This window comes from Phocoena phocoena, chromosome 8 (assembly GCF_963924675.1).
Source record: "Phocoena phocoena chromosome 8, mPhoPho1.1, whole genome shotgun sequence".
Lineage (NCBI taxonomy): Eukaryota > Metazoa > Chordata > Mammalia > Artiodactyla > Phocoenidae > Phocoena > Phocoena phocoena.
In genome coordinates, this window is record NC_089226.1 from 58,486,614 (window position 1) to 58,514,589 (window position 27,976).

Sequence of the window (27,976 nt, forward strand, 5' to 3'; positions counted from 1 at the left end):
AATCAACAGCAGAATAACTGAAGCAGAAGAACGGATAAGTGACCTGGAAGATAAAATAGTGGAAATAACTACTGCAGAGCAAAATAAAGAAAAATGAAAAGAATTGAGGACAGTCTGAGAGACCTCTGGGACAACATTAAACGCACCAACATTTGAATACAGGGGTCTCAGAAGAAGAAGAGAAAAAGAAAGGGACGGAGAAAATATTTGAAGAGATTATAGTTGAAAACTTCCCTAATATGGGAAAGGAAATAGTCAATCAGGTCCAGGAAGTGCAGAGTCCCATACAGGATAAATCCAAGGAGAAACATGCCAAGACACATATTAACTAAACTATCAAAAATTAAATACAAGAAAAAATATTAAAAGGAGCAAGGGAGGGCTTCCCTGGTGGCGCAGTGGTTGAGAGTCCGCCTGCCGATGCAGGGGACGCGGGTTCGTGCCCCGGTCCGGGAGGATCCCACATGCCGCGGAGCGGCTGAGCCTGCGTGTCCGGAGCCTGTGCTCCGCGACGGGAGAGGCCACGGCAGTGAGGGGCCCGAGTACCAAAAAAAAAAAAAAAAAGGAGCAAGGGAAAAACAACAAATAACATACAAGGGAATACCCATAAGGTGAACAGCTGATCTTTCAGCAGAAACTCTGCAAGCCAGAAGGGAGTGGCAGGACATATTTAAAGTGATGAAAGGGAAAGACCTACAACCAACATTACTCTACCCAGCAAGGATCTCATTCAGATTCGACAGAGAAATTAAAACCTTTAGAGACAAGGAAAGGCTAAGAGAATTCAGCACCACCAAACCAGCTTTACAACAAATGCTAAAGGAACTTCTCTAGGCAGGAAACACAAGAGAAGGCAAAGACCTACAATAACAAACCCAAAACAATTAAGAAAATAGTAATAGGAACATACATATTGATATCTACCCTAAATGTAAATGGATTAAATGCTCCAACCAAAAGACAGACTGGCTGAATAGATACAAAAACAAGACCTGTATACATGCTGTCTACAAGAGACCGACTTCAGACCTAGGGACACATACAGCCTGAAAGTGAGGGGATGGAAAAAGATATCCCATGCAAATGGAAATCAGAAGAAAGCTGGAGTAGCAATTCTCATATCAGACAAAATGACGTTAAAGACTATTACAAGAGACAAAGAAGGACACTACATAATGATGAAGGGATCAATCCAAGAAGAAGATATAACAATTGTAAATATTTATGCACCCAGCATAGGAGCACCTCAATACATAAGGCAAATGCTAACAGCCATAAAAGGGGAAATCGACAGTAACACAATCATAGTATGGGACTTTAACACCCCACTTTCACCAATGGACAGATCATCCAAAATGAAAATAAATAAGGAAACACAACCTTTTAATGATACATTAAACAAGATGGACTTAATTGATATTTATAGGACATTCTATCCAAAAACAACAGAATACACATTTTTCTCAAGTGCTCATGGAACATTCTCCAGGACAGATCATATCTTGGGTCACAAATCAAGCCTTGGTAAATTTAAGAAAATTGAAATCGTATCAAGTATCTTTTCTGACTGCAACGCTATGAGACTAGATACCAATTACAGGAAAAAAATCTGTAAAAAATACAAACACATGGAGGCTAAACAATATACTACTTAATAACCAAGAGATCATTGAAGAAATCAAAGAGGAAATCAAAAAATACCTAGAGACAAATGACAATGAAAACATGACGACCCAAAACCTATGGGATGCAGCAAAAGCAGTTCTTAAGACAGAATTTTATAGCAATACAATCCTGCCTCAAGAAACAAGAAACATCTCAAATAAACAGCCTAACCTTACACCTAAAGCAATTAGAGAAAGAAGAATAAAAAACCCCCAAAGTTAGCAGAAGGAAAGAAATCATAAAGATCAGATCAGAAACAAATGAAAAAGAAATGAAGGAAACAATAGCAAACATCAATAAAACTAAAAGCTGGTTCTTTGAGAAGATAAACAAAATTCATAAACCATTAGCCAGACTCATCAAGAAAAAAAGGGAGAAGACTCAAATCAATACAATTAGAAATGAAAAAAGGAGAAGAGAAGTAACAACTGACACTGCAGAAGTACAAAGGATCATGAGAGACTACTACAAGCAACTATGCCAATAAAATGGACAACCTGGAAGAAATGGACAAATTTTTAGAAAAGCACAACCTTCTGAGACTGAACCAGGAAGAAAGAGAAAATATAAACAGACCAATCACAAGCACTGAAATTGAGACTGTGATTAAAAATCTTCCTACAGGGCTTCCTTGGTGGCGCAGTGGTTGAGAGTACGCCTGCCGATGCAGGGGACACGGGTTCGTGCCCCGGTCCGGGAAGATCCCACATGCCGCGGAGCGGCTGGGCGCATGAGCCATGGCCGCTGAGCCTGCGCGTCCGGAGCCTGTGCTCCGCAACGGGAGAGGCCACAACAGTGAGAGGTCCGCGTACAGCAAAAAAAAAAAAAGAATTAAAAAGTAACTTATAAAACAACATGTACTGTAAAAACCTGTTGTGGTAAAATATTTAAAGAAAAAAGACTGGATCAAGTAAAATAATTATATGTAAAGCTTACCATGTGCTGACACATAGCAGGTGATCAATAAATGTCAGCTATGACTACTATGATTATTATTTTTTAACTTTTTAAAATCGAGATACATTAATATACAATATTATATAAGTTACAGGTGTACAAAATAGTGATTCACAATTTTTTAAATGTTATATTCCATTTATAGTTATTATAAAATATTGGCTATATTACCTGTGTTGTACAATATATCCTTGTACCTTATTTATTTTATACATAACAGTTTGTACCTCTTAATCCCCTACTCCTATTTTGCCCCTCCTTATTTCCCCCCCCGCCACTGGTAACCACTACTTTATTCTCTATATCTGTGAGTCTGTTTTTGTTATGTTCACTAGTTTGTTTTATTTTTCAGATTCCACATATAAGTGACATCATACAGTATTTGTCTTTCTCTGACTTATTTCACTTAGCATAATGCCTTCCAAGTCCACCTATGTTGCTGCAAATGGCAAGATTACTATGATTATTATTAAGTGTTACATAACAAAAGCTTACAATAGTTATCTTTAGATTATAGAAATGAGTGATTTTCACTTTTACATTTCCTAAATTTTCATCACTAAATATATATTTGTTTTGCAATAAGGATAAAAACAGCTATTTTTGAAAATGTACCAAACACTAAGAAGCAGTAGGCTTTAATACAATCAGTTTATTCACCTATTTCTCATTTCTGTTTCTAAAAAGCTTACGGTAGTAGAAAGGGCTTTATCACAAAGACCTTTGAAAATTATCCCTCAATATGCTGTACTTGGAATTTTGAGAAAATGCCCCTTCCGTTAGGCAAAGGGACAGAAATATGAGCAGTGGCAAATTACTCAAACATCAACTACTATCATCATTATCCAAAAGCGGGTAAGTAGCTCTGGTAAAACATATATAAGGAAATTTCATACAATTCCTTTATTTGAGATTACCAGTGAGTGGATTTGTATATTTATTCTAAGTGGACCCAAGTACCAGTCTTGCCAAACCTATCACACTTTATCAGCTGTGTCATCTTATAATGCAAAGTAAATGAAAAACACATTAATTATGAATATGTTTATAGCACTAGACAAGCATGAAAAATTAACATGTTATTATATTTTCTCATTTTATCAGAATACTTACACTCTTTGTATGAATTCTGGAAAAAGTAGTATATGGTGCCAAAAACTTTGAAGATGCATTTTCCTTTGGACACGAAATATGAATGCTTTTCTAAACAGAGAAGGAAAAATGAAATCCATCAGTAAAGCTACTCCAATGGAATTAAAGCTTCTTAAAGAAAACATTAGGACGAAAGAACACTCTTACCTTTTAAGTGTACCCTAATCCTCCTTCCCCAACCCAAGACACTATCACTCCCCTACAGATCAGCAGTCCTTTTACTGCAGAGGGCTACAATGTAATTTGGTACTGCTGAGCCATTATGCTTTTATGTTGAAGAAAACTGTTCCATAGAAGACAAACCAACAATAAGATACAAATGACAAACATGAGAACATTAATTTTCATAAGAAACTCTAATACCAGTACTCTCAGTCAGCAGTGTGGCAAGGAACAGTACCAAGAGTTGTGAAAAAACAGCACCAGCTCCCGGGCCTAGGGCTGAAAAGACTAGTCTAAAAGTAAACTTGCTGCCTATAAAAGAATTTTCAGAAAAAATGTTAGACTACTGACATGTATAGTTACCAGAGTAAGAAAGTAGGTAAAGTAAATTACGGTACACTCACACAATGTGTAGGCCCTGGTCAGGCTTGTGGTGCTCATTCCCAACTAGGACTTAAACTGACTACATGTTCATAGACTGGTCATCACCAAATAGCTGTCTTATGATTTCACACATGTTTTGACTAGTCATTATCACATATATTTCAGCTACTATAGCAAGATAACACTAGTGACGTAGTAGGAAATTACACCTAGAACCAGATGTTAGATTCAAGTGACATGACTTGCTGAAGGCAGACTGCAACCATTTAGGGTAAGTATGTTGGTGTTTCAAGGCAGAGGTATAAAAGGCTTGGTAAACATCGCCTCAAGGATTCTTGCAGTACAACGATCCCTTACTCTAATTTGCAGAATACTAACACCATCCCCTAAGTGTATATCTCCTACACAGAGCTGAGGAGCTGCTCTCACCAAATGGCCCCTAACCTGTTATCTCTTCTGCAGTAGTACTTGAAAGTTTCTGGAAATTCTGCTGAACAATGAAAATGCCTTCAATAATCAAGATTTTCTGAACCTCTTTATAAAGCTAATCTATGTACAACAAGCACAGTCCTCATAGTTCATTAGAAAGAACAGTTTCAAAGTTATTCTCATCACTGAAAATCAATATATTCTTATTACAGGTCTTCTCCTTTAAAAAGAGAATTAGATTATCTATACAAACAGTACTTTCTTAGCCAGTGTATCTATGCCTGGCTGCCTGCAGGTCTTTCATTAAATGAGTTTTTGTTTCTAACCACATGACAAAGCCCATACAGCTGCAAGAGAGCTGACCCGGATTTGGAATTGTTTCCTGTACCCAAAACTAAAGTGTCAGCTAAACTTTCCTGGCTAAATATTCATACCAAGCAAGGATATGAGGAGCTCTGAAAGCTTAGTGTTCGAGCCTCTGTAAGAACTGTGTTTGCTCTCAGAAGACTATTTCTTTGGGGCTAATTATGTAAATGATTTCAAGAATCAGTGGTTTTCTCCTGCTTATCGATCCTGCAAATCACCCTTTAACCGTAAACAGACTATGAAGGAAGATAAAAGTTGAGTTACCTTCCAGCAGTAGAGAATCATGCTGTTAATGAAAAGATATTAAAGAAAAGCTGCAGGAGATATCAAAACAGACAAAATTCAGTGTGAGGGGGAAGTGTGAATATTCCACATTAAGATAAAATTAAAAGTCAAACTTTTTATCTTTCCAAGTAAGGTTTTTAAGCATAACGACAAATCTGTATAATAGAACACTGTAGCAACATCAAACAGCAAAGTGACTCATGGCAGTTAGGAAACAAATGAACGTTCAACCATAAGCATTTACTGTCTGACTTAGCAAGTACACTGCAGAAATTAGTAATGATATTGGAAAAGGTAAGGTTTGTATCACAGCCTGAGTACAAAGGGAAGAAAGGAAGTCAGTGCCCAGGCTGTGGATGGATACTGGCAAACACCTGGAAAAAATGTATGCTTGCAAGGTGGTGTCATACTTGAAGTTAACAGAACTGGGTTTTAATTCTGACATAGTCTAACTAGCTTTGATTATTAGGGGTTAATTAACCTCTCTGAATCTGTTTGCTTATCTGCAAAATGTAAATTTAAAATGCCAATCCCACAGGATTGTTATGATAAACAATAACTCACTTTTAATATCTTAGTTTCTTTCATATGCAATTTCACTCCCCACTAATCAGCCTATGAGGTAGAATACTGTCTCTGTTTTATAGATGAGGAAACTAAGGCTCAGGTAACTAAGTTATTTGTCCAAAACCATATTGCTAGTAAGTATCACAGTAACTAAGACTTGGACTCAGATCTTCTGGTACTTTCTACAATACTGTTCATGAAAAACAAATATAAAATATAGAATAACATGTAGCTTATTATTTTGCACAGAGGGTAATGAAGGAACATCTGCTAAAGATCTTATGTAAAAAACAAAGTATTCCCTACTCTTGTCAGTACACCTGAAATATTTTACAAGTAAAGAAGCTTAATTATACACACACCAAAAAAGGCCGTTTCACCCTTTGGGAATCATCTCACCAGAGCACACTGACTGCTGCCATCAGAAAGAGGAAGGAGGGCTTCCCTGGTGGCGCAGTGGTTAAGAATCCGCCTGCCAGTGCAGGGGACATGGGTGCAAGCCCTAGTCCAGGAAGATCCCACATGCCACGGAGCAACTAAGCCCATGTGCCACAACTACTGAGCCTGCATTCTAGAGCCCACGAGCCACAACTACTGAAGCCTGCATGCCTAGAGCCCTGTGCTCCGCAACAAGAGAGACCACCACTATGAGAAGCCTGCGCACTGCAACAGAGAGTAGCCCCCGCTCTCTGCAACTAGAGAAAGCCCGCGCACAGCAACGAAGACCCAACACAGCCAAAAATAAATAAAAATAAAATAAATAATTTTAAAAAAAAAGAAAGAGGAAGGAAAGTCAGATCATGAGTTCTGCAACTTACATGGCCACCTACTCACCTCAAAGACCAATGAGAAAAACAATTAAGTACTACTAATACAGGTCTTCACCAAGGTGTGCCCAGACACATTATAAAACTACGCTGTACAATATGGTGGGTACTAGCCACATAAAGCTACTGAGCACTTAAAATGTGGCTAATGCAAATGAGTAAATGAATTTTTAATTTTATTTAAAGTTTAGTTTAAAAACACACTTGATTCAGTTATTGGAAAACTTTTTAAGTACATTTGGAACTACTTAGATATGTGAATCTGTTTTCAACTGTAAATTTTTTAAAACCTACATATCAAGTATTTCCAATAAAAATTTAGAGTCTGGGAGTTCCCTCGTGCCACAGTGGTTAAGAACCCACCTGCCAATGCAGGGGACACAGGTTCGATCCCTGGTCTGGGAAGATCCAACATGCTGCGGAGCAACTCAGCCCATGCACCGCAACTACTGGGCCTGTGCTCTAGAGCCCACGAGCCACACCTACTGAGCCCGCGTGCCACAACTACTGAAGCCCGCGCACCCCGTGCTCTGCAACAAGAGAAGCCACCGCAATGAGAAACCCGCACACCACAATGAAGAGTAGCCCCTGCTCGCTGCAACCAGAGAAAGCCTGTGCATGGCAACGAAGACCCAACACAGCCAAAAATAAATAAATAAATTTTATATTAAAAAAAATTAGAAAAAAAAAAAAAAATTAGAGTCTGAATTGAGATGTGCTCTAAGTGTAAAATATACAGAGGATCTCAAAGACTTAATAAAAAAAAAAACTATCTCTAATACTTTTTTATATTAATTACAGGTTAAAATAATACTTTAGATATACTGGGTTAAATAAAATACATTATTAAAATTAATTTCACCTGTTTCTTTTTACCTTTTTTAGGTGGCTACTAGAAAATTTTAAATTACACATGTGGATACACACTACTATATATAAAATAGATAAACAAGGACCTACTATATAGCATATGGAACTATATTCAATATCTTGTAATAACTTATAATGGAAAGGAATATGAAAAAGAAAATAAATATGTACATACATAACTGAATCACTTTGCTGTACACCTGAAACACTGTAAATCAACTATACTTCAATAAAAAAAATTACATATGTGGCTCACATTCATCTATTGGACAGCACTGGTATAAGGGAAGTAAGAGGAAGTTTGCATCTAAAAGCATATGTATATATAAAAGAAAAAGAAAACTCTTGACATTCAAAGGCAGTAAAAGCTATGATTATTATACAAATGAAATGGAGACGACACTGATACGCAGATAACAGTATAAATCTTTAAAGTATATATATAGGTACTACCATAGTTTTGGACACAGTGCTACCTAGAAGACATAAAAACCTACCTTGTTTATTTCGTTAACAATAAATCCTTCCGAAGCTGTAACCTCTGGGATGCCATCAAGGCCAATTCCTTGACAAGTCAGGCTGCCATACAAAGTTGGTTTCCCTATATAGCACAAAAAAGCATGTCTCAAAAAAATAAGAAGAATTAAACATTTTTCTCCTTGAAGACCCAATTCAGGCATCTGTATAAATGCGAGGAAATTGGCTCATGAAAGGAAAGCAGGCACTTGTGTTAAAAGTGAGGTGAAGTAGAAAGAGCACTAGTCTAGGCAAACCTAATTTGGAAGAAATATGTTCAAGGGCTAAAAGCCAGGAACAAAGATTTTGAGATACAATATAGTATTTGTAGAGAAAACTACTACAGTAATCTCAACCTGTTTTACTGGCTGTGAAATGGAATTCTACCAGGACGAAAGGTGAAGATGAACATGAACATATGCATTTATCCACAGTATATACACATAATACAGAGTAAAGAGTTAAGCTTCAATAACTGGAAAATTTGCTTAAGTAGGACACTGCTTTTGCAGTGATATGGGCTAAATAAGATATTATCCTACACATAAACATATGTAGATGGTAGAATGGAATTAAAAACATTCTATTCTTCTTCTGCACTTTATATATACACTTCCGCAACAGCCCATAACACGCTGTTTACATTTCCGGCCTCCCCACCAGACTGTGAAGTCCTTGAGCTCAGAAACTAGCAAGGTGCTACAAATTATTCAGTTAAGTAACTTGCACCAAACTGAAATTCTAGGAGTAAGAGGGAAGTAAAAACCATCATGGATTCATGCAGAGAGGGAGAGCTTCTCAGAGAGGGTGGGACTTAAGTAGGATCTTGAAAAAAGATAGGAGTAGGCCAAAGATAAGGGAATGGAAACCCCAAGTCAGGGAGGGGTGTGTCAAGAATAAGAAAAAGTCACAAAGAACAAGGGGGAAGGAGGCATCAATTAATATACCACTTTGGTAGTTGAAAGATACTAATGGAGTAACTCACAATCTAGGGTAGAAGTATGGACTAGAGAAGATCTAGTGAAGTAGGTTTTGCAGAGAAATGGCATGAAATTCTAGTTCAGAAAGATGCCACAAAAATAGGATTGAGTGAACTCTGCTTTGTGTCACATTTCATGATTCCCTCCTGACTTCACCAACCATCCTATGAAGTTTAGCCCTTTTGGTACATTATTTCAACCAATCCCCTGTCATCACCCTCAATGACCTCTCTACATTTGTAAAGTCTCTGAAATGATCTCAGTCTCAGTATTTTGTCTATATAACAAAAGTGTGAATGATCCAACTACTCACCTTCTACATTTCTACATGTAGGCTGCTGAGTGCAAATACAGAAAAGGACACAACTGTACAGACTGGCACCACTACAATTTACCAGTTTCCAAACTCTGCACAGTTTTGCAGTCCTTTTGCCCCTTTTGTTCCCCAGAGCAGCCAATTCTTATAACACCTAGCCTGCCATCAAAACCTTCTTCCTTCATAACAGCCAAAAATTGGAAACAATTCAAATGTCCATCAACTGATGAATGGACAAAAAATGTGATATATCCTTACAACAGAACATTACTTGGTCGCAAAAACAAATGAATGCTACAAAATGGATGAACCTTGAAAATGTTATGTTAAATGAAAGACATAAAAGGCCACATATTATGATTCTATTTATATGAAGTGTCCAGAACAGGCAAATCCATAGAGACAGAAAGTCAATTAGTGGTTGCTAGGAGCTAGGAGGAGGGCAAAATGTGGAGTGACTGCTAAAGAGCACAGGGTTTCTTTTGGGGGTGATGAAAACATATGGAATTAATGGTGACAGACATACAACTCTATGAATATACTAAAATCCACAGCATCGTACACTTTAAAAAGATAAACCTTATCATATGTGAATTATATTTCAATACAGCTATTATCTAAAAAAAATTAGAATGCTAATAGTACCTACCTGATACGGTTGTGAGGAACAGAAATAATGCATGTAAAGCATCTAGAACATAGATAGCGCATATTTTATTTCGAAGAAAAAGCTGACCCTACCTCCAACATCACAAAGAAAACTGAGGCTATAAGATACTCTCACATATCCATATTCATGTATTTGCATTTATCTACATCTACACTTACCCTCACCTTCTTTCATCTTAGGCTTTTAGACATAATTCAATCTCCTTCTCTCTCCTCTAAGACAATGGTTTTTCCATTAGTCCTTCTCTTCTCTACCTACAACCTATATTTTAATTGCTCTCCAATTAGTTCCCATCTTTAAAAATAAAACAAAAACCCTTGATTTGTAAACCTTCTAGCTACCCTGTCTTCTTCGATGCAGCATCAATTTCCTCAAAAGAAAATTCTGTTTAAAACTCTAGTTCTCACAGAAATAAAATATCTTATTATAAAAAGATATCAAAGGTCTCTGAAATGACAAATAATCAGTAAAACAAAGGAAAATTTATAAACCTTGGGAATGATAAATGGCAGGGTGAGGTGACCAGGTGTTTTACTCTGATGCCTAGAAAGGTGGTAACTTAAGAACTGAGAAAATCAAGGAGAACCTGTTTGACAACAGAAGTGCTCAGCTTCAGGTTTTGGATTTGATAAACTCAAGATGACAGTGAGAGCTTTAAGCAGAAATGCATAGCAGACAACTACTCAATGTCTGCTTGAAACTGAAGAGAGGTCAGAACTAGAGCTATAGATCTAGGAATCATAATCAGGAAGGTCACAACTGAAGCTATAGAACTGCTTAGAATACAATAATATATGGCTAAGAGACTGATTAAGAAGCATCAGCAACGTCTCCATAAATAAGTCTGTGGCTTCCAAATGGAAAACCAATCTGAAGGTCTTCCCCTAGAATGGAGTTGCAGAATCATTACAGCAGAGTGGTCAAGAACATTTGAAGACTCTTAGCACTATGCAAGAACTTTGGGCTAGGAGAAAGAAAGCTCTCTCCTAGGGGTAGTAAATCCTCTTTCTCTAAAGAGAAGGCATATAGATTTAAGGACATTACCTGGGGGGTGACAGCTCAGCCAGGCCTCCCCTTCATCCTTCCTATGAAGAGAGACAAAAACCTAATTAGGCTCACTCAATGTCAAAAAAGGATGGTACTGATGCAAGGGAGAAAGATCATATAATTTCTAGTTTGGCCACAGCACTTAGACATGATCTAGTCTAACATCTCATCCAGGCACAGACAAATTTTATTTGTTGAAGAAATATTTGTGGATTAAGTGTTTAATGAATAGATCTGCTGGTTAAATGAAGCTCAAGTATTTCATCAAACATTTCATGAAGGGGCTTCCCTGGTGGCACAGTGGTTCAGAGTCCGCCTACCGATGCAGGGGACACGGGTTCATGCCCCGGTCCAGGAAGATCCCACATGCCGCGGAGCGGCTGGGCCGGGCCCGTGAGCCATGGTCGCTGAGCCTGCGCGTCGGGAGCCTGTGCTCCGCAACGGGAGAGGCCACAATAGTGAGAGGCCTGCGTACCGCAAAAAAAAAAAAAAAAAACACATTTCATGAAATACTTATTAGTTGCACAATCTTGGTCAAAGTTACTTCTTGATTCTGGTCTTGCATTCTCTCAAAGGCACTTGGTGTGGCCCTCAATAAATGTCACTGGTCTTCCTTTTACACATTCTGTGTTGTAGTAAGCAATGTGTATTTTATTTCAGCCCACTGAGAAAAGTGTAAGTTTCTTAAATGCAGGAGACTATGTTTTATTCATCGTCACCATTGTTTCAATTTGAAAAACGTATTAGTATAATAGTTGCCATTCATGGCACTGCTGTACTCATTCTAGTGCCTAGGATAATAACTTGCACAGTATATGATTAATACCTGTTAAATAAATGAATGGTTTGCTGTGCATTCCAATTAAACTGTTTCCTTTTGGAGGGCAGGAACCACCCCTTAACTTTAGAGTACACATCTGAACTCCGCCGAGCATCTATCTAGGTCAGAGACTGGACATGGTAGGCGTTACACTGTTTCCTGAAAAGAACTGTACAATATGACTAATATACCACTAGGGATCGAGGAGCATACAAAGACTCCATCACACAGTCAAAGACAATGTGGTGGTGGAGAGTACTGGGACTTATGCAAATAACTGAGGACCAATAAATATTTGCTAAATGACCATGACTACTTGGCCAAAAGTCTTCCTGCCTCCCAGTTTTTCTTTCTCCAACTCATTGATCCTATTCTGTCTCTGAAATCACACGGCGCATATGTGTTTCCTCGGCCTCAGCCCAGCTCTTGCGAGAACGAAAAACAATGACCATGTGGGTTTCAGACTTCATTTTCTAGACCCAGGGTTCCCTCAACAATTGATGAAGTAACCCCTACGGATATCTTGGATCGGGCATGGCTCTCCTTAACGTAAAGACAACATCCGCTACCCGCCTCTTCCGTCCCGGTTCTGGACCTAGATTCACCTGAGAGCCTGGGCCCAGTCGCTCTGAATCCTCAAAGGAACCGCCATCTTGGTCCCGCCTCCACCAGCCCGCGTCTTCCGCTCTTTCACGGAAGTGGGTCCGCGCTTAGGCGCTGCGTCGAAACGAAGGGCGGGATCTACACCGAGAGGCCACCAATGAAAATGCGCGGTGGATCCTCTTCCCCTCCCCGCCCCTTTGTGCGCCCGCGCTTCCTACAGGAGGCTGGTTCCTGACAGGAGTTTTGGAAGAGTTACAAGTGCCTGCAAAACCGACGCAGCTGTGCAGGACCGCGCGTTCGGGTCCTCTTGTCCGCGTGTTCGGTGAGCACTGTGTGCCGCGATCTTGCGCCGTGAAGCCTAGCTGGCACAACTGGAGGTGTGCCAAGCGGCCGCGGACGCGCATGCGTCCTTTTCTGAAGGTGGGAGAGGAGCCAGAGGAGCCATAGGTGACTTAGCCACCTGGGTTTCTCTGCTTTCCCGTCCTTTCCGTGCCTTCCTCCGGTTTCCGCGAACCAGCTACCGACCATTTATCCTGTCTTGATCTCTGAGCGAGGGTCTTCCTTTTTTTATTCTAGGGAAGACTGAAGCTAGGTTGTAATGGGGAAAGAATACGGCAGCATTTACTTGAGTCCTGTTGTAGCCCATGCACTCACTTGTGACTTACTAGGATATTAATCCTTACAGTAATTCTAAGAGTTAAATATTACCTTAAGAAGGAAACTAAAAAAGACTGCACGCTAAGGTGTGTGCATAGTAAAGTGAGTAAAGTATTTGAACCCAGATTTCTTGGCTTAGGATCCAAGGCACTGTTCTTTCCACCGCACTGTTCCAAGAGGTTTGCCCTTGTCTTTATTTATTTATTTATTAGATTTTTTTTTTGATGTGGACCATTTTTAAAGTCTTTATTGAATTTGTTACAGTATTGTTTCTGTTTTCTGTTTTAGTTTTTTGGCCACTAGGCATGTGGGATCTTAGCTCCCGGACCAGGGATCGAACCCACACCCCCTGCATTGGTAGGCAAAGTCTTAACCACTGGACCGCCAGGGAAGTCCCTCCCCTTGTCTTTAAAGAGCTCACAGTGTATTTAGGAAGAGAAAAACATAGGAGCTATTACTTATCCGACTCTTTGGACGTGCCAGGCTCCTTACATGCATTATCTTATTTAGTCTTCAACAATCCTGTGAGGTAGATTTGATCTCTATTTTTCAAGAGAGATTATGAAGTGCTTTGCTCAAAGTCACCCAGTGAGTCAGTGACAAAGCTAAGTTTCCAATCCAAGTCTATTTTCAAAGCCCAGTTTCCCCCTCCTCCCTTAGGTTATACTGCCTCTAAAGCAAATGAGTTTTGTGTAGGTCTATAGAGTTCTTAAATCCTTCTTGTGACTTCCCCATTACCCTCTGGATGCCTTAATATGAGGCCTTCCTATGATCAGATACTTTCTCAACTCATCAATTTCATTAATTTTCCTGTTCTCATACTCTGTTCTCCAGTCATGTAGAACTTTCAGTTCCTCTCATGTCAAATTCTGTCTCAAACCCCCACCTTGCTGTTCCATTGATCAGGAATATTCTTTACATCTCTGGCTTACTCCTTTTCATCCTTTAAGTCTCAGTTTAGAAATCACTTTCTCCAAGAAGCCTTCCCTGCCTGTTCCTGCCCTTGTCTGGATTAGGTATTCCTCCACTGTTCCCAATCTTAGCTGTCTGTACACACTGTACACAAGTAAACAGCCTATTTACTTATCTAAATTGTAAACTCTGTGAAGGCAGAAAATGTGTCTGTCTAGGTCACTCCTGTATCTTCAAATCTAGCATAGTGCTTGGTACATGATAGGTACTCAGTGATCATTTGTTGAATGAATCAGAGACCCAGGAAAAGCATTAAGTAGTCTTAGCTCATTTACAGTCTGTCATGGTAAAATTTGTACAAAGGCTGAGGTCATTTATCTTCAAACCTTTCTTAAGTTCCTTCTGTATGCTACCTTGTGCTGGGTGTTCTGAAGCAGATGATTGTAGGAAGGCAGTCTGGGCAGATACACCTCATGTTAAATACTCTCACACCTCACAGACTCATTTCTTGCCCTGGACCCTGTATGCTCTATGTTACAGCCACACAACTCTCTCCATTCTCTCATATGTCAAACTCTACACGTATCTGGATACTCTCCCAAGTGGTCAACTTTGTTCTTCTCCAGCCATAGAATAAGGCTAATTGGAGAAAAGAACATAGCTTCTCCAGAAAGGAAACATTTCACTTAATTCAGATTCCATTTGTAGAATCCATTCGAGCTTATTAGTGCTGTGCTAAGCATTCTCATATACTTTATCTCATTCTGTTCAGTTCAGACCATTTTGCAGGCCTGTTCTCTGCCAGGCCTAGTGCTAGGGGTACCAAGGTGAATCAGGCCCAGTATCTGTCCTCAAATAGCTTACAACCTTCAAGGGGAGACATATGCTTCAATAGGCTATAACAGTGCAGTGGTCAATGTTATTTATAACAGAGGAACAGTGTCATATATAATCATGTCCCTACTCTAACCTTGCCTCCGTTGATGTTCTAGAGACTCCTAAAGATGTCAGCTCAAGGCCATACCTGGTCCCGACAGGTAAAGAAAGAAGATGAAGAAGAGGACCCACTGGACCAGCTGATCTCCCGCTCTGGCTGTGCTGCTTCCCACTATGCAGTGCAGGAGTGCATGGCCCAGCACCAGGACTGGCGACAGTGCCAGCCACAGGTGCAGGCCTTTAGGGACTGCATGAGTGAACAGCAGGCAAAGCGACGGGAGGAGCTGCAGAGGAAGAAAGAGCAAAGCAGTGCCCACCGCTGAGACCCCACACCACCTGTCCCCAGAGGATGGCCCTGCAGAAACTAGCACCCAGAGAGATCATGGGAGAAAGAAATCCTTCCACAGTGGAAGTGTGGGCCGAGAAGTATAAGACTTGGGGATAGTATTTGGGCCTGGGGTTGAGAGCCAGGCAGCCATGGGTTTGGACATGACTGCCATAAAGAGCAGTCATATTGTCGTGTTGAGATCCCACACATCCTCACCCATCTTATGTCACCGATATTAAATATTGACCAGTATTTGCCATGTAAAACAAAGAAATGGGTTAAGGGATGCTCTCCTACGCTACATCTTGGGTCAGTGCGCCAAGTACTGCGCTGATTACATGGACATTTAATTTTAAAGTAAATTTACAATCTAAAGGTAAATTGGTTACCTAGTCAGTTCTTCATTTATTCAGGCATTGGTTCAAAAATATCAAGTTTTTCTGAGACCTTCTCATATGCCAGGCACTGTGTAGGAAATTGATATGATGAAAATATGATCTCTGCCTTTATGTTGATTTAGTCTGGTTTAAGAGAGAAACAAAACAACACTAGAGCAACTAATTAATTCCTGACAATGATGTAAATGACTTTCTTTTTCATCAGTTGTTCTGGATGTTTCAGTCAGTCTAATGGAAGGAAGAAGGCAAATGGGAAAACAAATACTGAGTGCCTCTCATATGCCAGACTCTGTTGCATTAACAGATAAAGAGTCTGACCTCAACATGTTCCCAAACAAAAAAACACACAATGTTGGCTTGACATTTCAAAAGTACATTTAACATACAGATTTTCAGCTTTTGAAAAGTGGAGAAGCTGTCAACATGGAGCTTATATTCTTACTTAACAATTTGCTGGAGCTGAATTAACAATTTCTCTTTTAGGTGGATGTGTTTTCCAGTTCACAACAGTTGCCACCACTTTTCATTTTTCTTCCATGGAACTGCATTACCCAGTCTATTTCTGTCTGACATTTGGGAGTGGGAAGGGAGTTGGGTGGGTGACCCCTGCTATAGAACTGGAATGCAAAGGGGCATATGTTCTCATCATCATCAGTAACATTTCTTAAGTATATATATATATATATTAGAAGCACAAGTCTGAAATATAGTAGGCCTTAAAACTACTTTGAGCCTTTGTGTTGGTATTTGGGAAGGAGAGAAGGGGAGAAGATATGAGGAATGTGAGTTCAAAGAACAATAAAATCCAATTTCAGCCTTCAGGCAGAAGGGGATGATTGTGTGTGTGTGTGTATATATATATATATATATATATATATATATATATATATATATATATATATATATAAAAGGATGAGTGAATCTCTGTTGGGCCATGTGTACCCAATGCTGTGGGTCATCAGAGGTAGCAGTGTGGACTGCAGCAAGAATCTCAAAGAGAAGGGAGGTAGTTGAGTTGACACCATTAAAGATGAAGTAGACACTACATATTTATAACATATATAGCAGAAAGGATTACCATCTGCAACAAATAAAAAGTCCCTAGAGGGATTTCTCTGGTGGTCCAGTGGTTAAGACACTGCTTCCATTGCATGGGGCACGGGTTTGATCCCTGGTCGGGGAACTAAGATCCTGCATGCTGCATGGTGCGGCAAAACAAACAAACAAAAAAACTAGAAATCAGTAAGAAAAAGCAAATAGCCCAACTGAAAAGTGAACAAAGTTAAATATGCCCCCAAAACATAGGAAAATGTAAATATATTCTACATCACTTATAATCAGAGAAATACAGATCTTAAAAACAAAAGTAGGGCTTCCCTGGTGGCGCAGTGGTTGAGAGTCCGCCTGCTGATGCAGGGGACATGGGTTCATGCCCCGGTCTGGGAAGATCCCACATGCTGCAGAGCAGCTGGGCCCGTGAGCCATGACCGCTGAGCCTGCACGCCTGGAGCCTGTGCTCTGCAACGGGAGAGGCCACAACAGTGAGAGGCCCGCGTACCGCAAAACAAAACAAAACAACAGTACTATTAGATGATCCTGTTGACAAAAATTAAAAGTATTTATAATGACCAGTGTTGGTGGGGATGGCGAGAAACAGACACATTCCACTGTTGAAGGGATCATAAATTAGTAAAGCTTTTCAGGGCAATTTGGTGAGATCTACAAATGTTTTAAATATTTAAACAGCAATTCCTCTTTTAGGAATCCGCTTAAACATCTATTATGTTCATTGCAGCATTGTTTATAATAGTGAATAAGTGGTCATAGTGTGAAGTCCCATCAGTAAGGACTGTATTCTTATATATTCAAATATGTTACAACAGAAATGTACCTATATATTAATTTGTATAATTAAAATAGAAATAATAGGTCATGGGGGGCAGGGTATTCTAGCAAAGGGAAAGGGTGGAAGGACCTCAGCAGGAGGAATGGCTTTCAAACCAGCTAAGTGGAGGGAGCAGGATTGGAAGGACTCCAGTTGACAGGAAGCTAACACTGGGACGGTCACAGAACGTGTGTGGGCAAAGAGGGCTCTATTGCCACCCAAGCCTGTTTCCTCAAGTATCAATAAATGGGGATAATTCCTATTTAATAGGCACACTAAAAGAATTAAATGAGAGGTAATATATAAATACCTGGTAATAAAAGTTGTATTTATTGAACTACTATAACTAATATGTATGAAGCATTTAACTCAGGCTATCTGGTTCCAGAGTCTGTGCTCTCAATCCCTATGATATGCTGCTTTCAAATTCCACTATGCCACTTATTAGCCATGTGGTTTTGGGCAAACTACTTAACATCTCAGGATCTGTTTTTTCTTCTGTAAAAATGCAGTTATAATACCTTCCTCAAAGGCATCAAAGCTAATAAATGTAGATCTTCCTCACAGGGTTGCCGAAAGAATGAGTCAATACTGGTAAAGAGCTTAGAAATAGCATCTGGCACATAGTAAGCATTCACTAAATGTTAGCTATTATTATTATTGTGTGCTAGTCATTGTCCTGAGTTACATTATCTCATTTAATCCTCATAACACTACTAACTCTCCTTTACAGAGGAGGAAATAAAGGACAGATTGGGCATCAGACTCCAAGTGTATGTTCTAAAGCCTATGCTATTCTCAGCTCTGTTCTCTCTCACAAGCATCCAGTGCCTAGTACGGTGCTTAACGCACAGTAAGTAACCATACTTACTGTGTAAATACATATTACTTTACTTTTTTTTAGTGCTTTATAAAAAAGGAAACTAACCAGTGCAAGTTCCCCACAGTGTTCTAGATTAGTACGCTTTTTTAGTCTCTCGGCTCTGTAGCCCACAGCCATGGACCTGGAGTTTAGGGTGGTCCATACCTATCCCTATACACTCTACATCTACCTCTGCAGAGAGGCCTGGTGCCAGGGATGAGTGGAGAGATCTGTTGGCTGGGTGCCACCGTTGGCTAGGCCTAGGGCAGACTCATGATTTGGCTCTTCTCTGCAAGTTCCTTGGCTGGAGATATGGCCAGTGCTCAGTACAAAGGTGCACTGTAAAGTGTTTTACTAGATGAGTAATGAGATACTCCTCCCACTCTTCCTCCCTCAGGTAAAGTTGCCAGACCAAATCCTGGGCTGCTGACTTTAGAAATCCGAGGAGAACTGGAGGAAGTCCAAGTTGAAACCTTATATACTTTTCCACTGTATGGAATGCTAGGGCTCCGTGCTCTGCTCCAGCAGGGACTTAAAACAGGCAGAGGATGCAGGAGGGATTCTTTCCTTCTCTAGCAGTTATCTTCTGAAGAGTTGTCATTCCTCAGAGCCTGGACATCTTTCAGAGCCTGGCTATTCTGTCTAAACATGGAGCTGATTCTCTAAATCTGAAGTGTCTGAGAATAAAAGTTATTCCAGGGGGAGTATAAGAACTAAATGAATCATTTCAAATTCTCCAGGGAGATCAGACATTTGAAGACAAAAATGGCACGAAGATTAAAGTACAGATTAAACAAGCACAAGACACATTGGCTGCTTCTGTCTGTAGTGCCTTGTCAGCAGGTCTAGTTCCAGACATAACCCAATGCATGCTCAGAGAGCTTTCCTTCCCTAAATATACTTTAGATCCTAGAACAGTGGGGACGGGGGTCTCTGAGTGTTGCTACATTGTCTGAATGGCCAGAATATCCAGATTCCATTTCTTTCTCTCCAACTAAAAAATACTCTTTCAGAATCCACAGCTGGCAATTTTTAGGCTCGATGGTGGAGGAACAAGGCATCCCCAGCCAGAAGAAAGGGACTAACAAGCTGAGAAATCCACTGGCCTTCACTAGGAAAACTGCCCATTTAACCTGGACATTTGGTCCTTCTTGAAAGTTACTGACCCACATAAAAATCCATTTCTAAAAATCTCAGTAATGTGTACTCAACCAGGAATCAAGTGACCTGGAGCTATCCCTGTGAGTGACCTTGGACAAGTTTCTTTCCCTCCTGGGCCAGTTAAGTCATCTGTAAAATGAAGATCAAAACAGATTATTTCAAAGGTTATGCATTGATAGAGCCAAAACTAGAACCCAGCTACCCTGATTCCTAATCCATTGACCTTCCTTTTCTTCTCTCTTGCCTAGCTCTCATGTTTTTGCAGCGGTACTAGGCATAATTTAACCCTAACTGGGTTCAAAACTAAAAGTATGCTGAAGGAATGAACGATGGCTACATGCAACAATGTGGGTAAAACATCAGGGTAAGTGAATGAAGTCAGACACAAAAGGTTATAACTCTATGATATTTATATATTGTTCTAGATAGGTGAAACTAACCTATGGCAATAGGAATAAGATTAGTGGTTGTTTCTGGGAAGAATGACTATGAAAGAATGTAGGGGAACTTTCTGGGGAGATGGAAATGTTCTTTAACTTGATATAAGTGTAGGTTTCATAGGTGACTGCATTTTCAAAACTGATCAAATATACACTTAAGATCTGTGTGTTTCACTATAGATAAATTATACCTCAATGAAAAAATAGTCTTTTACAAAAGTATAGTGAGGGACTTCGCTGGTGGTCTAGTGATTAAGAATCCACCTTCCAATGCAGGGGACGCGGGTTCTATCCCTGGTCGGGGAACTAAGATCCCACATGCCACAGGGCAACTAAGCCTGCGTGCTCTGAAGTCTGCATGCCCTGGAACCTGTGCACCACAACTAGAGAGAAGCCCGCACATCGCGACCAAAGATCCCACATGCTGCAAGGAAGATCCCGTGTGCTGCAAGTAAGACCCGACGCAGCCTAAATAAATAAACTTTTTTTTAAAAAACCTGTATAATGAAGTTTAGATGGGAAGGCAATCTAACATTTACTGAGCACATGCTTGCCCATTGTGTTCATCATCTCCATCTCAAGCTCCTACAAGGGATTATCCTCACTTTACAGATCAGAAAACTGAGGCTTAATGAGGTTCAAATAACTCACCTGAGGCCTCAAAACTAATAAATGTAGAAATTAGGAATAGCTCAGGTTTGTCTGCCTCTTTTCTTTATAATATTGTAGGTTGTCTCAGGAAGGGAGGGGACGGTATTTTCAACCTAGAGCCCAGAGATTTGCATTCCATTTGATTTCACTGCCATGTGATCCTAGGGAAGTTCATTTCCCTCTGGAAAATCAAATGAAGCTTATAATTGTTTTGTAACTCTGAGGTTCTAGCAATCAGAATATCTGTCCCTCTTACCAGGATAAGGCATTATGAGCAATTTCCATTTGTTTCAGGTCAGACTAATCGTGAGCACCAAAAGCCCTTTGGCTCTGGTCAGAGGATAAATCAACTAGGTCAGTGACACAAGAGCTCCAAGGTGACAGAACCCAGCAGCCTCCAGTTTAAGAGATAAGCCTGACTCATCCCTCAGTGATGTAATGGAAAGTGATGCACTGGGAATCAAGAGATCTGAATCCTGCTCCCAGCTCTGCCAACGAGGTGCCCTGTCACCTTGAGTAAAGCACTGCCCTTCCTGGGCCCCTAACCTGCACTTGCTTTAGGCTGGCTGGGTTCCAAGGTCCCTTAGCTCTAATATCTTGTCAATTTATGAAACCTTACATCTTGCTTTCACAAATTAATAACAAGGAAAGGTGGGCAACTGGAAAATACCACTGTATTCCAGACTCCTAAATGGGGTCCACATGACATTGCCCATTGCCCACATGATATGGAGGCAGTGTGTATCTGTGTGTATACATGCGTTTATTCACCTTTTTATCTTCAAGTCACTACACATCCTCCAACTTTACACTCATCCATTAGCTGCTGCTCTTTCATCTTCCCTAAAGGAGACTCAGCAATGAGCAATTCTGCAACCAAAATATCAGTCCTCACCTGGCAAATTCTGCCCACACTCCCAGTGGGGTTCACTTGTAAGTCCTGGCCTGCTGAGCTTTCAATTTGAATTCAGAAAAGCATTTTAATTGAAGGCACCTGCTATCTTGACAGCCCTCCCTTAGTGTTACACCTTGAGAGGAAATCTGAGTTTCCTCTTGTTGCCTTTGGAAACCAACTCGAAAAAAACCAAAATAACTTCAGTACTGAAACTGATGAGTTTCAGAAAAGTACACACAATGCTAAGAATGCTCTAAGGTCCCACAGACCTCTATGCAGGGGTATCCCAGAAAAGTAGGGGGGGACAGGGTCTGCCACTTAATAACTGTGTGACCCTAGGAAGTCGCTTCATCTCTCCAAACCTCAGTTTCTCCACCTGTAAGACTGAGATAATACCATCAATCTCAAGGATAATCTGTATAAAGTACATAGCAAATTAGGGCTCAATAAATTTGAGTGTGATACACTCACACTCAGATACCACGCACACACATATATACACCCTAAAAAACTGGTGTGAGGATTAGAGCTAATGGTAGTACCTAGCATAGGGTCTAGCTCAATAAATTATAGCTATTCTGTACAAAAGTAGGAATGCACTAATGCTCAGAATAGGAAAAACATTAGAGGTCAACTTAGACTAGTGATTCTGAAAGAGGTAACTCTGGACCAGCAGCAGCATCACCCTTGCTCAAGATCTCCTAAGTCAGAAAATCGGGGGATGGAGCCTAGTAAGTTGTGTTTTAAAAAGCCGTGCAGGGGCTTCCCTGGTGGCACAGCGGTTAAGAATCCGCCTGGGGTTTCCCTGGTGGCGCAGTGGTTGAGAGTCCACCTGCTGATGCAAGGGACACGGGTTTGTGCCCCGGTCTGGGAAGATCCCACATGCCGCGGAGCGGCTGGGCCCATGCGCCATGACCGCTGAGCCTGTGCGTCTGGAACCTGTGCTCCGCAACTGCAAAGGCCACAACAGTAAGAGGCCTGCATACCGCAAAAAAAAAAAAAAAAAAGAATCCGCCTGCCAATGCAGGGGACACGGGTTCCAGCCCTGGTCTGGGAAGATCCCACATGCCACGGAGCAACTGAGCCCGTGTGCCACAACTACTGAGCCTGCGCTCTAAAGCCTGCAAGCCGTAACTACTGAAGCCCACGTGCCACAGCTAGTGAAACCCGTGCACCTAGAGCCCATGCTCCGCAACAAGAGAAGCCACCGCAATGAGAAGCCTGCACACCACAATGAAGAGTAGTCCCCACTCAGCACAACTAGAGAAAGCCCGCGCAGCAACGAAGACCCAACACAGCCATAAATAAATAAATAAATAAATAAATTTAAAAAGTCTTGCAGGTGATTCTAATGTATGCTTAAGTTTGAGAACCAATGACTTGGATCAGGGTTTGACAAACTATTTTTATAAAGGACCATGTAAAAATGTTTTTGCATAACAGTCTCTGTCACAGCTACTCAACTCTGCCATTGTAGCATAAAAGCAGCCACAGACAGTGTGTAAATGAATAAGCAGGGCTCTATTCCAATGAGCCTTTATTTACAAAAACAGGCAATGGGGTTTTGGAACTGGATAGAGGTTGCACAACACTGCAAATGCATTAAATACCACTGAATTATTCACTTTAAAATGGTTCGTTTTGTGACATGTGAATTTCACCTCAATAAATTATTTTTAAAAAGCAAATAGGCGGGCTTCCCTGGTGGTGCAGTGGTTGAGAGTCTGCCTGCTGCTGCAGGGGACACGGGTTTGTGCCCCAGTCTGGGAAGATCCCACATGCTGCGGAGCGGCTGGGCCCGTGAGCCATGGCCGCTGAGCCTGCGCATCCGGATCCTGTGCTCCACAACGGGAGAGGCCACAAAAGTGAGAGGCCCGCGTACCGCAAAAAAAAAAAAAAAAAAAAATGCAAATAGGCAGTTGTTGGGATTTGGCTCACAAGTAGTAGTTTTCTGACACGTGACCAAGATCAACCTTTAATTCTTTGCTTAAACTCCTTCCAGGCAACCCTAATTTGCAGTTATGTAACATCTGCCTGCATACTTATGACAGGTCACTCACTACCCCACAAAGTACTTTTTTTTCACTTATGGACAGACCCTGATCCTATCTGGAGGGTTTTTTTCATATACAAAATCTCCCTCCCTATGCCTCCTATCCACTGAGAGTTTACTTATGATTGTCTGCTTCACTAAAGGGACTCCATGCCAGGTTGATTTAAAGGATGAGTTCACTCTAATTGGAGAAATACTGAAGGGGGACATGCTTATGTGCTAAAGCACCAGGCAAAGAGAAACTGAATCCCTTAGTTAAATATACTCGACAGGATGGACTGACTTCTCACATACACACACATCCATCATTAGCAGATTTTTATTAGATGGAAGATACCTAGGGTTGGCTCAAAGGAAAGTGGTGACAATCGGTAAGCACTCCTTCACAGAGGAGAGGAGGCACTCCTGGCTGTGGAGATGGGTACTTATGATATTGAGGGTCAGGGTCTCCTTCTTAACTTTGGCCACCCAGGAAGCTCTTTCCATTGCCACTCAGTATCACCAGTGCTGGCATGAAAGGGTCTACAGTGAGCTAGTTCAACTTGGCTAGCAGTTCTTCCAGTTCTGGCCGAGCTTTGAACCTTCCTTTGAAGTCTTCTTCAGTGTGCTGAGGAGAAGAAAAAGAAGATAAGAGGGAATTACTACAGAGTTACTCAAATATGCCCAGCATCAGAAAAGGATCCATCAGTCAGTTCTGCAGAAAATGATTTAGATTCAACTAACTTTTACTGAGTAGCTACTATGTACCAGACTTATATTAGGTATCAAGGATTCAAAGTTGAATTGGACTTTCTCCCTGCCTTAAGTACATTTCCCTATTTGTGTTCTGTTTAATTACACTGTATGTGATCGTAAATCATGTTCTTTCTGCTATACAACTGCCTCAAGGGAGGGAATTTGTGGGTGTAATGGGCTCATGCCTAATGTCAGGATGCTGTGATGGAGTTCAACTTCCATGGTCTATAAAGCATCATCCCTGATGCACTGCGAAAGCCAGAAAAATGATCACGGTAAAGCAGCCTGCACACCTTTCCTTATTATTTTTATCTGGGCTAAATTATTCATATGTCTTTGTTTCTAAAGCCAGCCAGTTCAGATTTTCTATTCCATATTTTGAGCCCACCAGCAGGCCTCTTCTCATATTAGCACATACCTCCTTCACTGACAGTTTGACTCCTTCAGGAAGATTGCTTTGGATTATTTCCAAGAAAATCTCTGCAAATGTAGCACTCAAACCGCTGATCTGCAAAAGGAAAGAAGATGCTCTAAGAGAGGCACTGAAACCTAGGTGATTGGGCAGACATGGCAAGGGCTCAAATGTCAGCTCCAGCAGAGCTAGAGGGCCTTTGGGTGAAGGATTAACATCCAGAGCTGTTTTTGGAGCCCAGACTTTCCAGGATTTCTCTTGCTGATCTGCCAAGTTGTCTGGTTACTAAGATGGTCATGGCCAATATCTGCTCTTGTAGGCAATGAATGTCATAACTGGATCAAGAGGTCAAGTCCAGGATGACTTTCTGAATCAACTCAGGTTTACCCACATAGACTGGGACCTGTTGTTGTCAGACCCTGTGCTGAGAATCCAGAGTTAAATCAGATGTGTGGTAGAAGGGCATGCAGTGGGCTGTGGGAACACACAAGAGAAACACCTACCTAACAGTCAGGAGGGTCAGAAAAAGCTTCCAAAAGAGGTAACATCTGGTTAGAGTCTTGAAATACAGGACTAAATTGGGAGAATTCAGCAGTAGTGTGGAGTTTTTTTTAAGGCAGAGGAAGCAATATTCAGTAAAATGTGGAGGAAAAGTACAGTACTAGGGAATTGAAACTAGTGACATGTGTGGCTGGAATGAAAGGGGGTGTGAAGAAGAAAAGCAGGAGGAGTAACATGAAGGCACTTAGGTGCTAATCAAAGAGTTCAAACTTTATCCTGTGAGCCTCAGTGGCAAGTTAGAGCTGTCATAAAATGTAGCTCAAATAATTTATTCCTGATAATATTTAAAGAACCAAGATTGTAAGTACTTTAATTATTTAAAATTTTAACACAAATTTAGGGTTTTACTACCTTAACATACCTCTGGTTACCTTCCTGATATGTTTCTTGAGTGGATCAAAAAGGGGTGATGTCCATTTGTTGGAATATTACTTGGCAGTAAAAAGGAATGAAATACTGATACATGCTACAACATGGATGAACCTTGAAAACATTATGCTAAGTGAAATAAGCTAGATATAAAAGGCCATATTTTATATAATTCTACTTGAAGAAATGCCTAGAAGAGATAAAACCATAGAAGTGGAATGCAGATTAGTGGTTGCCAGGACCTGGGGGGATGGGGAAAGAGGAGTGACTGCTAATGGGTACAGAGCGAAAGGGAAGCCACTGAGGCGTTCTAGGCAGGACAATGACACGATCACATTGATATGATCATACAGCAAAGTGGATGGATCTGAAAGATTTTTAGGGGTAGAAGCCACTGAATTTGGAGAATGAATGGATACCCAAGGGCAAAGAAGGGTCAAGCATTAAGCTCAAAGGTGAGGAGGATTACAGGAAAAAAACATCAGTCCCTCTACAATTAGTTTTGTATACACTGAGTGAGGGCACCTGTGGACCATTTTAACGGAGAAACCCAGTAGACAACTGGATAGCAGGTTTGAAGCTCAACCAAGAGATCAGGATAGAGAAAAGAACCAGGAGAGGCAAATACATTTCAAATTTCTCCCAGAGTACCTACCTGAACCACTCGCTCATGGGTGGTAAGAACTGAGTCCAGGAGCATTTTCCTGCCTTGGTCCTGCAACTGCAACACCTCCACGGTTTTGGTGGGCATCGCATAACTGTGGGAAGGAAGAGTCAGCTATTGGGAGGGTTCTCTTAAGCCAGCAGCACCACTTCAGTCAAGGTAGTCCCCGAGTACAGCCACTACTGCATGCAGTAGCTCCTGCAATCTAGGGCTGTTTATCTTCATCCAGGAGCAAAGTAACCAGATCCTCTTATGCCTCCTCCAGAAATCTCTAAACTCCGTGAGGGGACAGACCATATCTAATACTTTTCTGCACCCCCAGTCATGCCTAATATAACACTCTGAATAAAACCTGGTGATTACTAAGTATTAACTGCTACTAAAGAATAGCCAGTTCTAAAAGAATCAAGCTCATCACTAGGTACACTTTGGAGGCTAACCTTGGGTATTTCACCTCTTCTGAAGAAATGAGGCACGAAACCCAATCCTGCTCCAGTTCTATTTTTATTTTATTTTATTTTATTTTTAAATTTTTTGGCCGTGTCGTGCGGCATGTGGGATCTTAGTTCCCAACCAGGGATCAAACCCGTGCCGCCTGCGATGGAAGCGCGGAGTCTTAACCACTGGACCGCCAGGGAAGTCCCCTGCTCCAGTTCTAGAGCAGGATTTCTCAACATCAGCACTACTGACCCTTTAGAACAGATAATTCTTGTTGTGGGGGCTGGAGTATGCATCCCTAACCTCTACACCGAGAAAGTGCCAGTAGTACACCCGAAGTGATAACAATCAAAATTATCACCATTGTTAAAGGTCCCCAGGTTGAGAACCATTGTTGTAGCGTCTCTGCTCACTACAATCGGCTTCAGCAGATCTACATGCCACAATAAAGAGTACTGGACTTGGGGTCAAGTCTTGGTCCTGTCACTTATTAGCGATATTTAGTTAGGCAAGTCCCTTCCCACTCTGGGCCTCAGTTTCTCCATGTATAAAGGGGATTACAATCTAGGCTTATATCAATAGACTATTGTGAGAATCAGATATGGTGATGAGATAGGACTGATGGCTACACAGAAATATGGTATTAGTGTTGTGTTCATCTTATCAAAAATTCCTCAAACTGAAGAGAAATGGAATAATAATAACAACAGTAGGATTGCTGAATTTTCATGCCACACAAAGCTTCATCAATTAAGAGTAAGGAGTATGGCCCTCTACAGATGGACTGCTACGAAAAGAAGTTTGGCGCGTAACGGAAAATGGATTAGAAACATGAGAGTCAGTACTGGATTTAAATGTTGGCTTTGACACTTACTACCTATTTGACCTTGGACAAACTAATTCAGCTCTCTGAGTCTTAGTTTCTTCAGCTATTAAATGAAGATAATACTACCTAGTTCATAGGGTTGTAGCAATAATTAAATAAGATTACATAAGTAATTTG

At 40.8% G+C, this 27,976-nt stretch overlaps 3 protein-coding genes across 3 annotated transcripts in view; 1 reads left to right on the forward strand and 2 right to left on the reverse strand.

Annotated features, from left to right (window-relative positions):
* PAAF1 (proteasomal ATPase associated factor 1) overlaps nt 1–12,682 on the reverse strand; it is a 41,444-nt gene extending 28,762 nt beyond the window's left edge. The window contains exons 1-4 of the mRNA XM_065881485.1: nt 12,619–12,682; nt 11,191–11,231; nt 8,162–8,265; nt 3,736–3,825 (exon numbers count right to left, since the gene is read on the reverse strand). Coding sequence (XP_065737557.1) covers nt 3,736–3,825; nt 8,162–8,265; nt 11,191–11,231; nt 12,619–12,665 — 282 coding nt within the window. The 5' untranslated portion in view covers nt 12,666–12,682. The remainder of the gene's footprint in view (nt 1–3,735; nt 3,826–8,161; nt 8,266–11,190; nt 11,232–12,618) is intronic.
* Nucleotides 12,683–12,766: 84 nt separating this feature from the next.
* Nucleotides 12,767–15,830, forward strand: COA4 (cytochrome c oxidase assembly factor 4 homolog). The gene is made up of 2 exons (XM_065883164.1): nt 12,767–12,938; nt 15,178–15,830. The coding sequence occupies exon 2, from the start codon at nt 15,190–15,192 to the stop codon at nt 15,442–15,444; it is 255 nt and encodes an 84-aa protein (XP_065739236.1). The 5' UTR covers nt 12,767–12,938; nt 15,178–15,189; the 3' UTR covers nt 15,445–15,830.
* An 8,265-nt stretch (nt 15,831–24,095) lies between these two features.
* Nucleotides 24,096–27,976, reverse strand: part of MRPL48 (mitochondrial ribosomal protein L48) — a 49,451-nt gene continuing 45,570 nt past the window's right edge. Inside the window, exons 6-8 of the mRNA XM_065882312.1 lie at nt 26,527–26,629; nt 24,948–25,037; nt 24,096–24,401 (exon numbers count right to left, since the gene is read on the reverse strand). Of these exons, the coding sequence (XP_065738384.1) occupies nt 24,327–24,401; nt 24,948–25,037; nt 26,527–26,629 (268 nt within the window). The 3' untranslated portion in view covers nt 24,096–24,326. The remainder of the gene's footprint in view (nt 24,402–24,947; nt 25,038–26,526; nt 26,630–27,976) is intronic.

Excerpts from the sequence above, each read along its gene's own strand:
- COA4 (XM_065883164.1), top strand. The coding sequence starts at position 15,190 with ATGTCAGCTCAAGGCCATACCTGGTCCCGACAGGTAAAGAAAGAAGAT.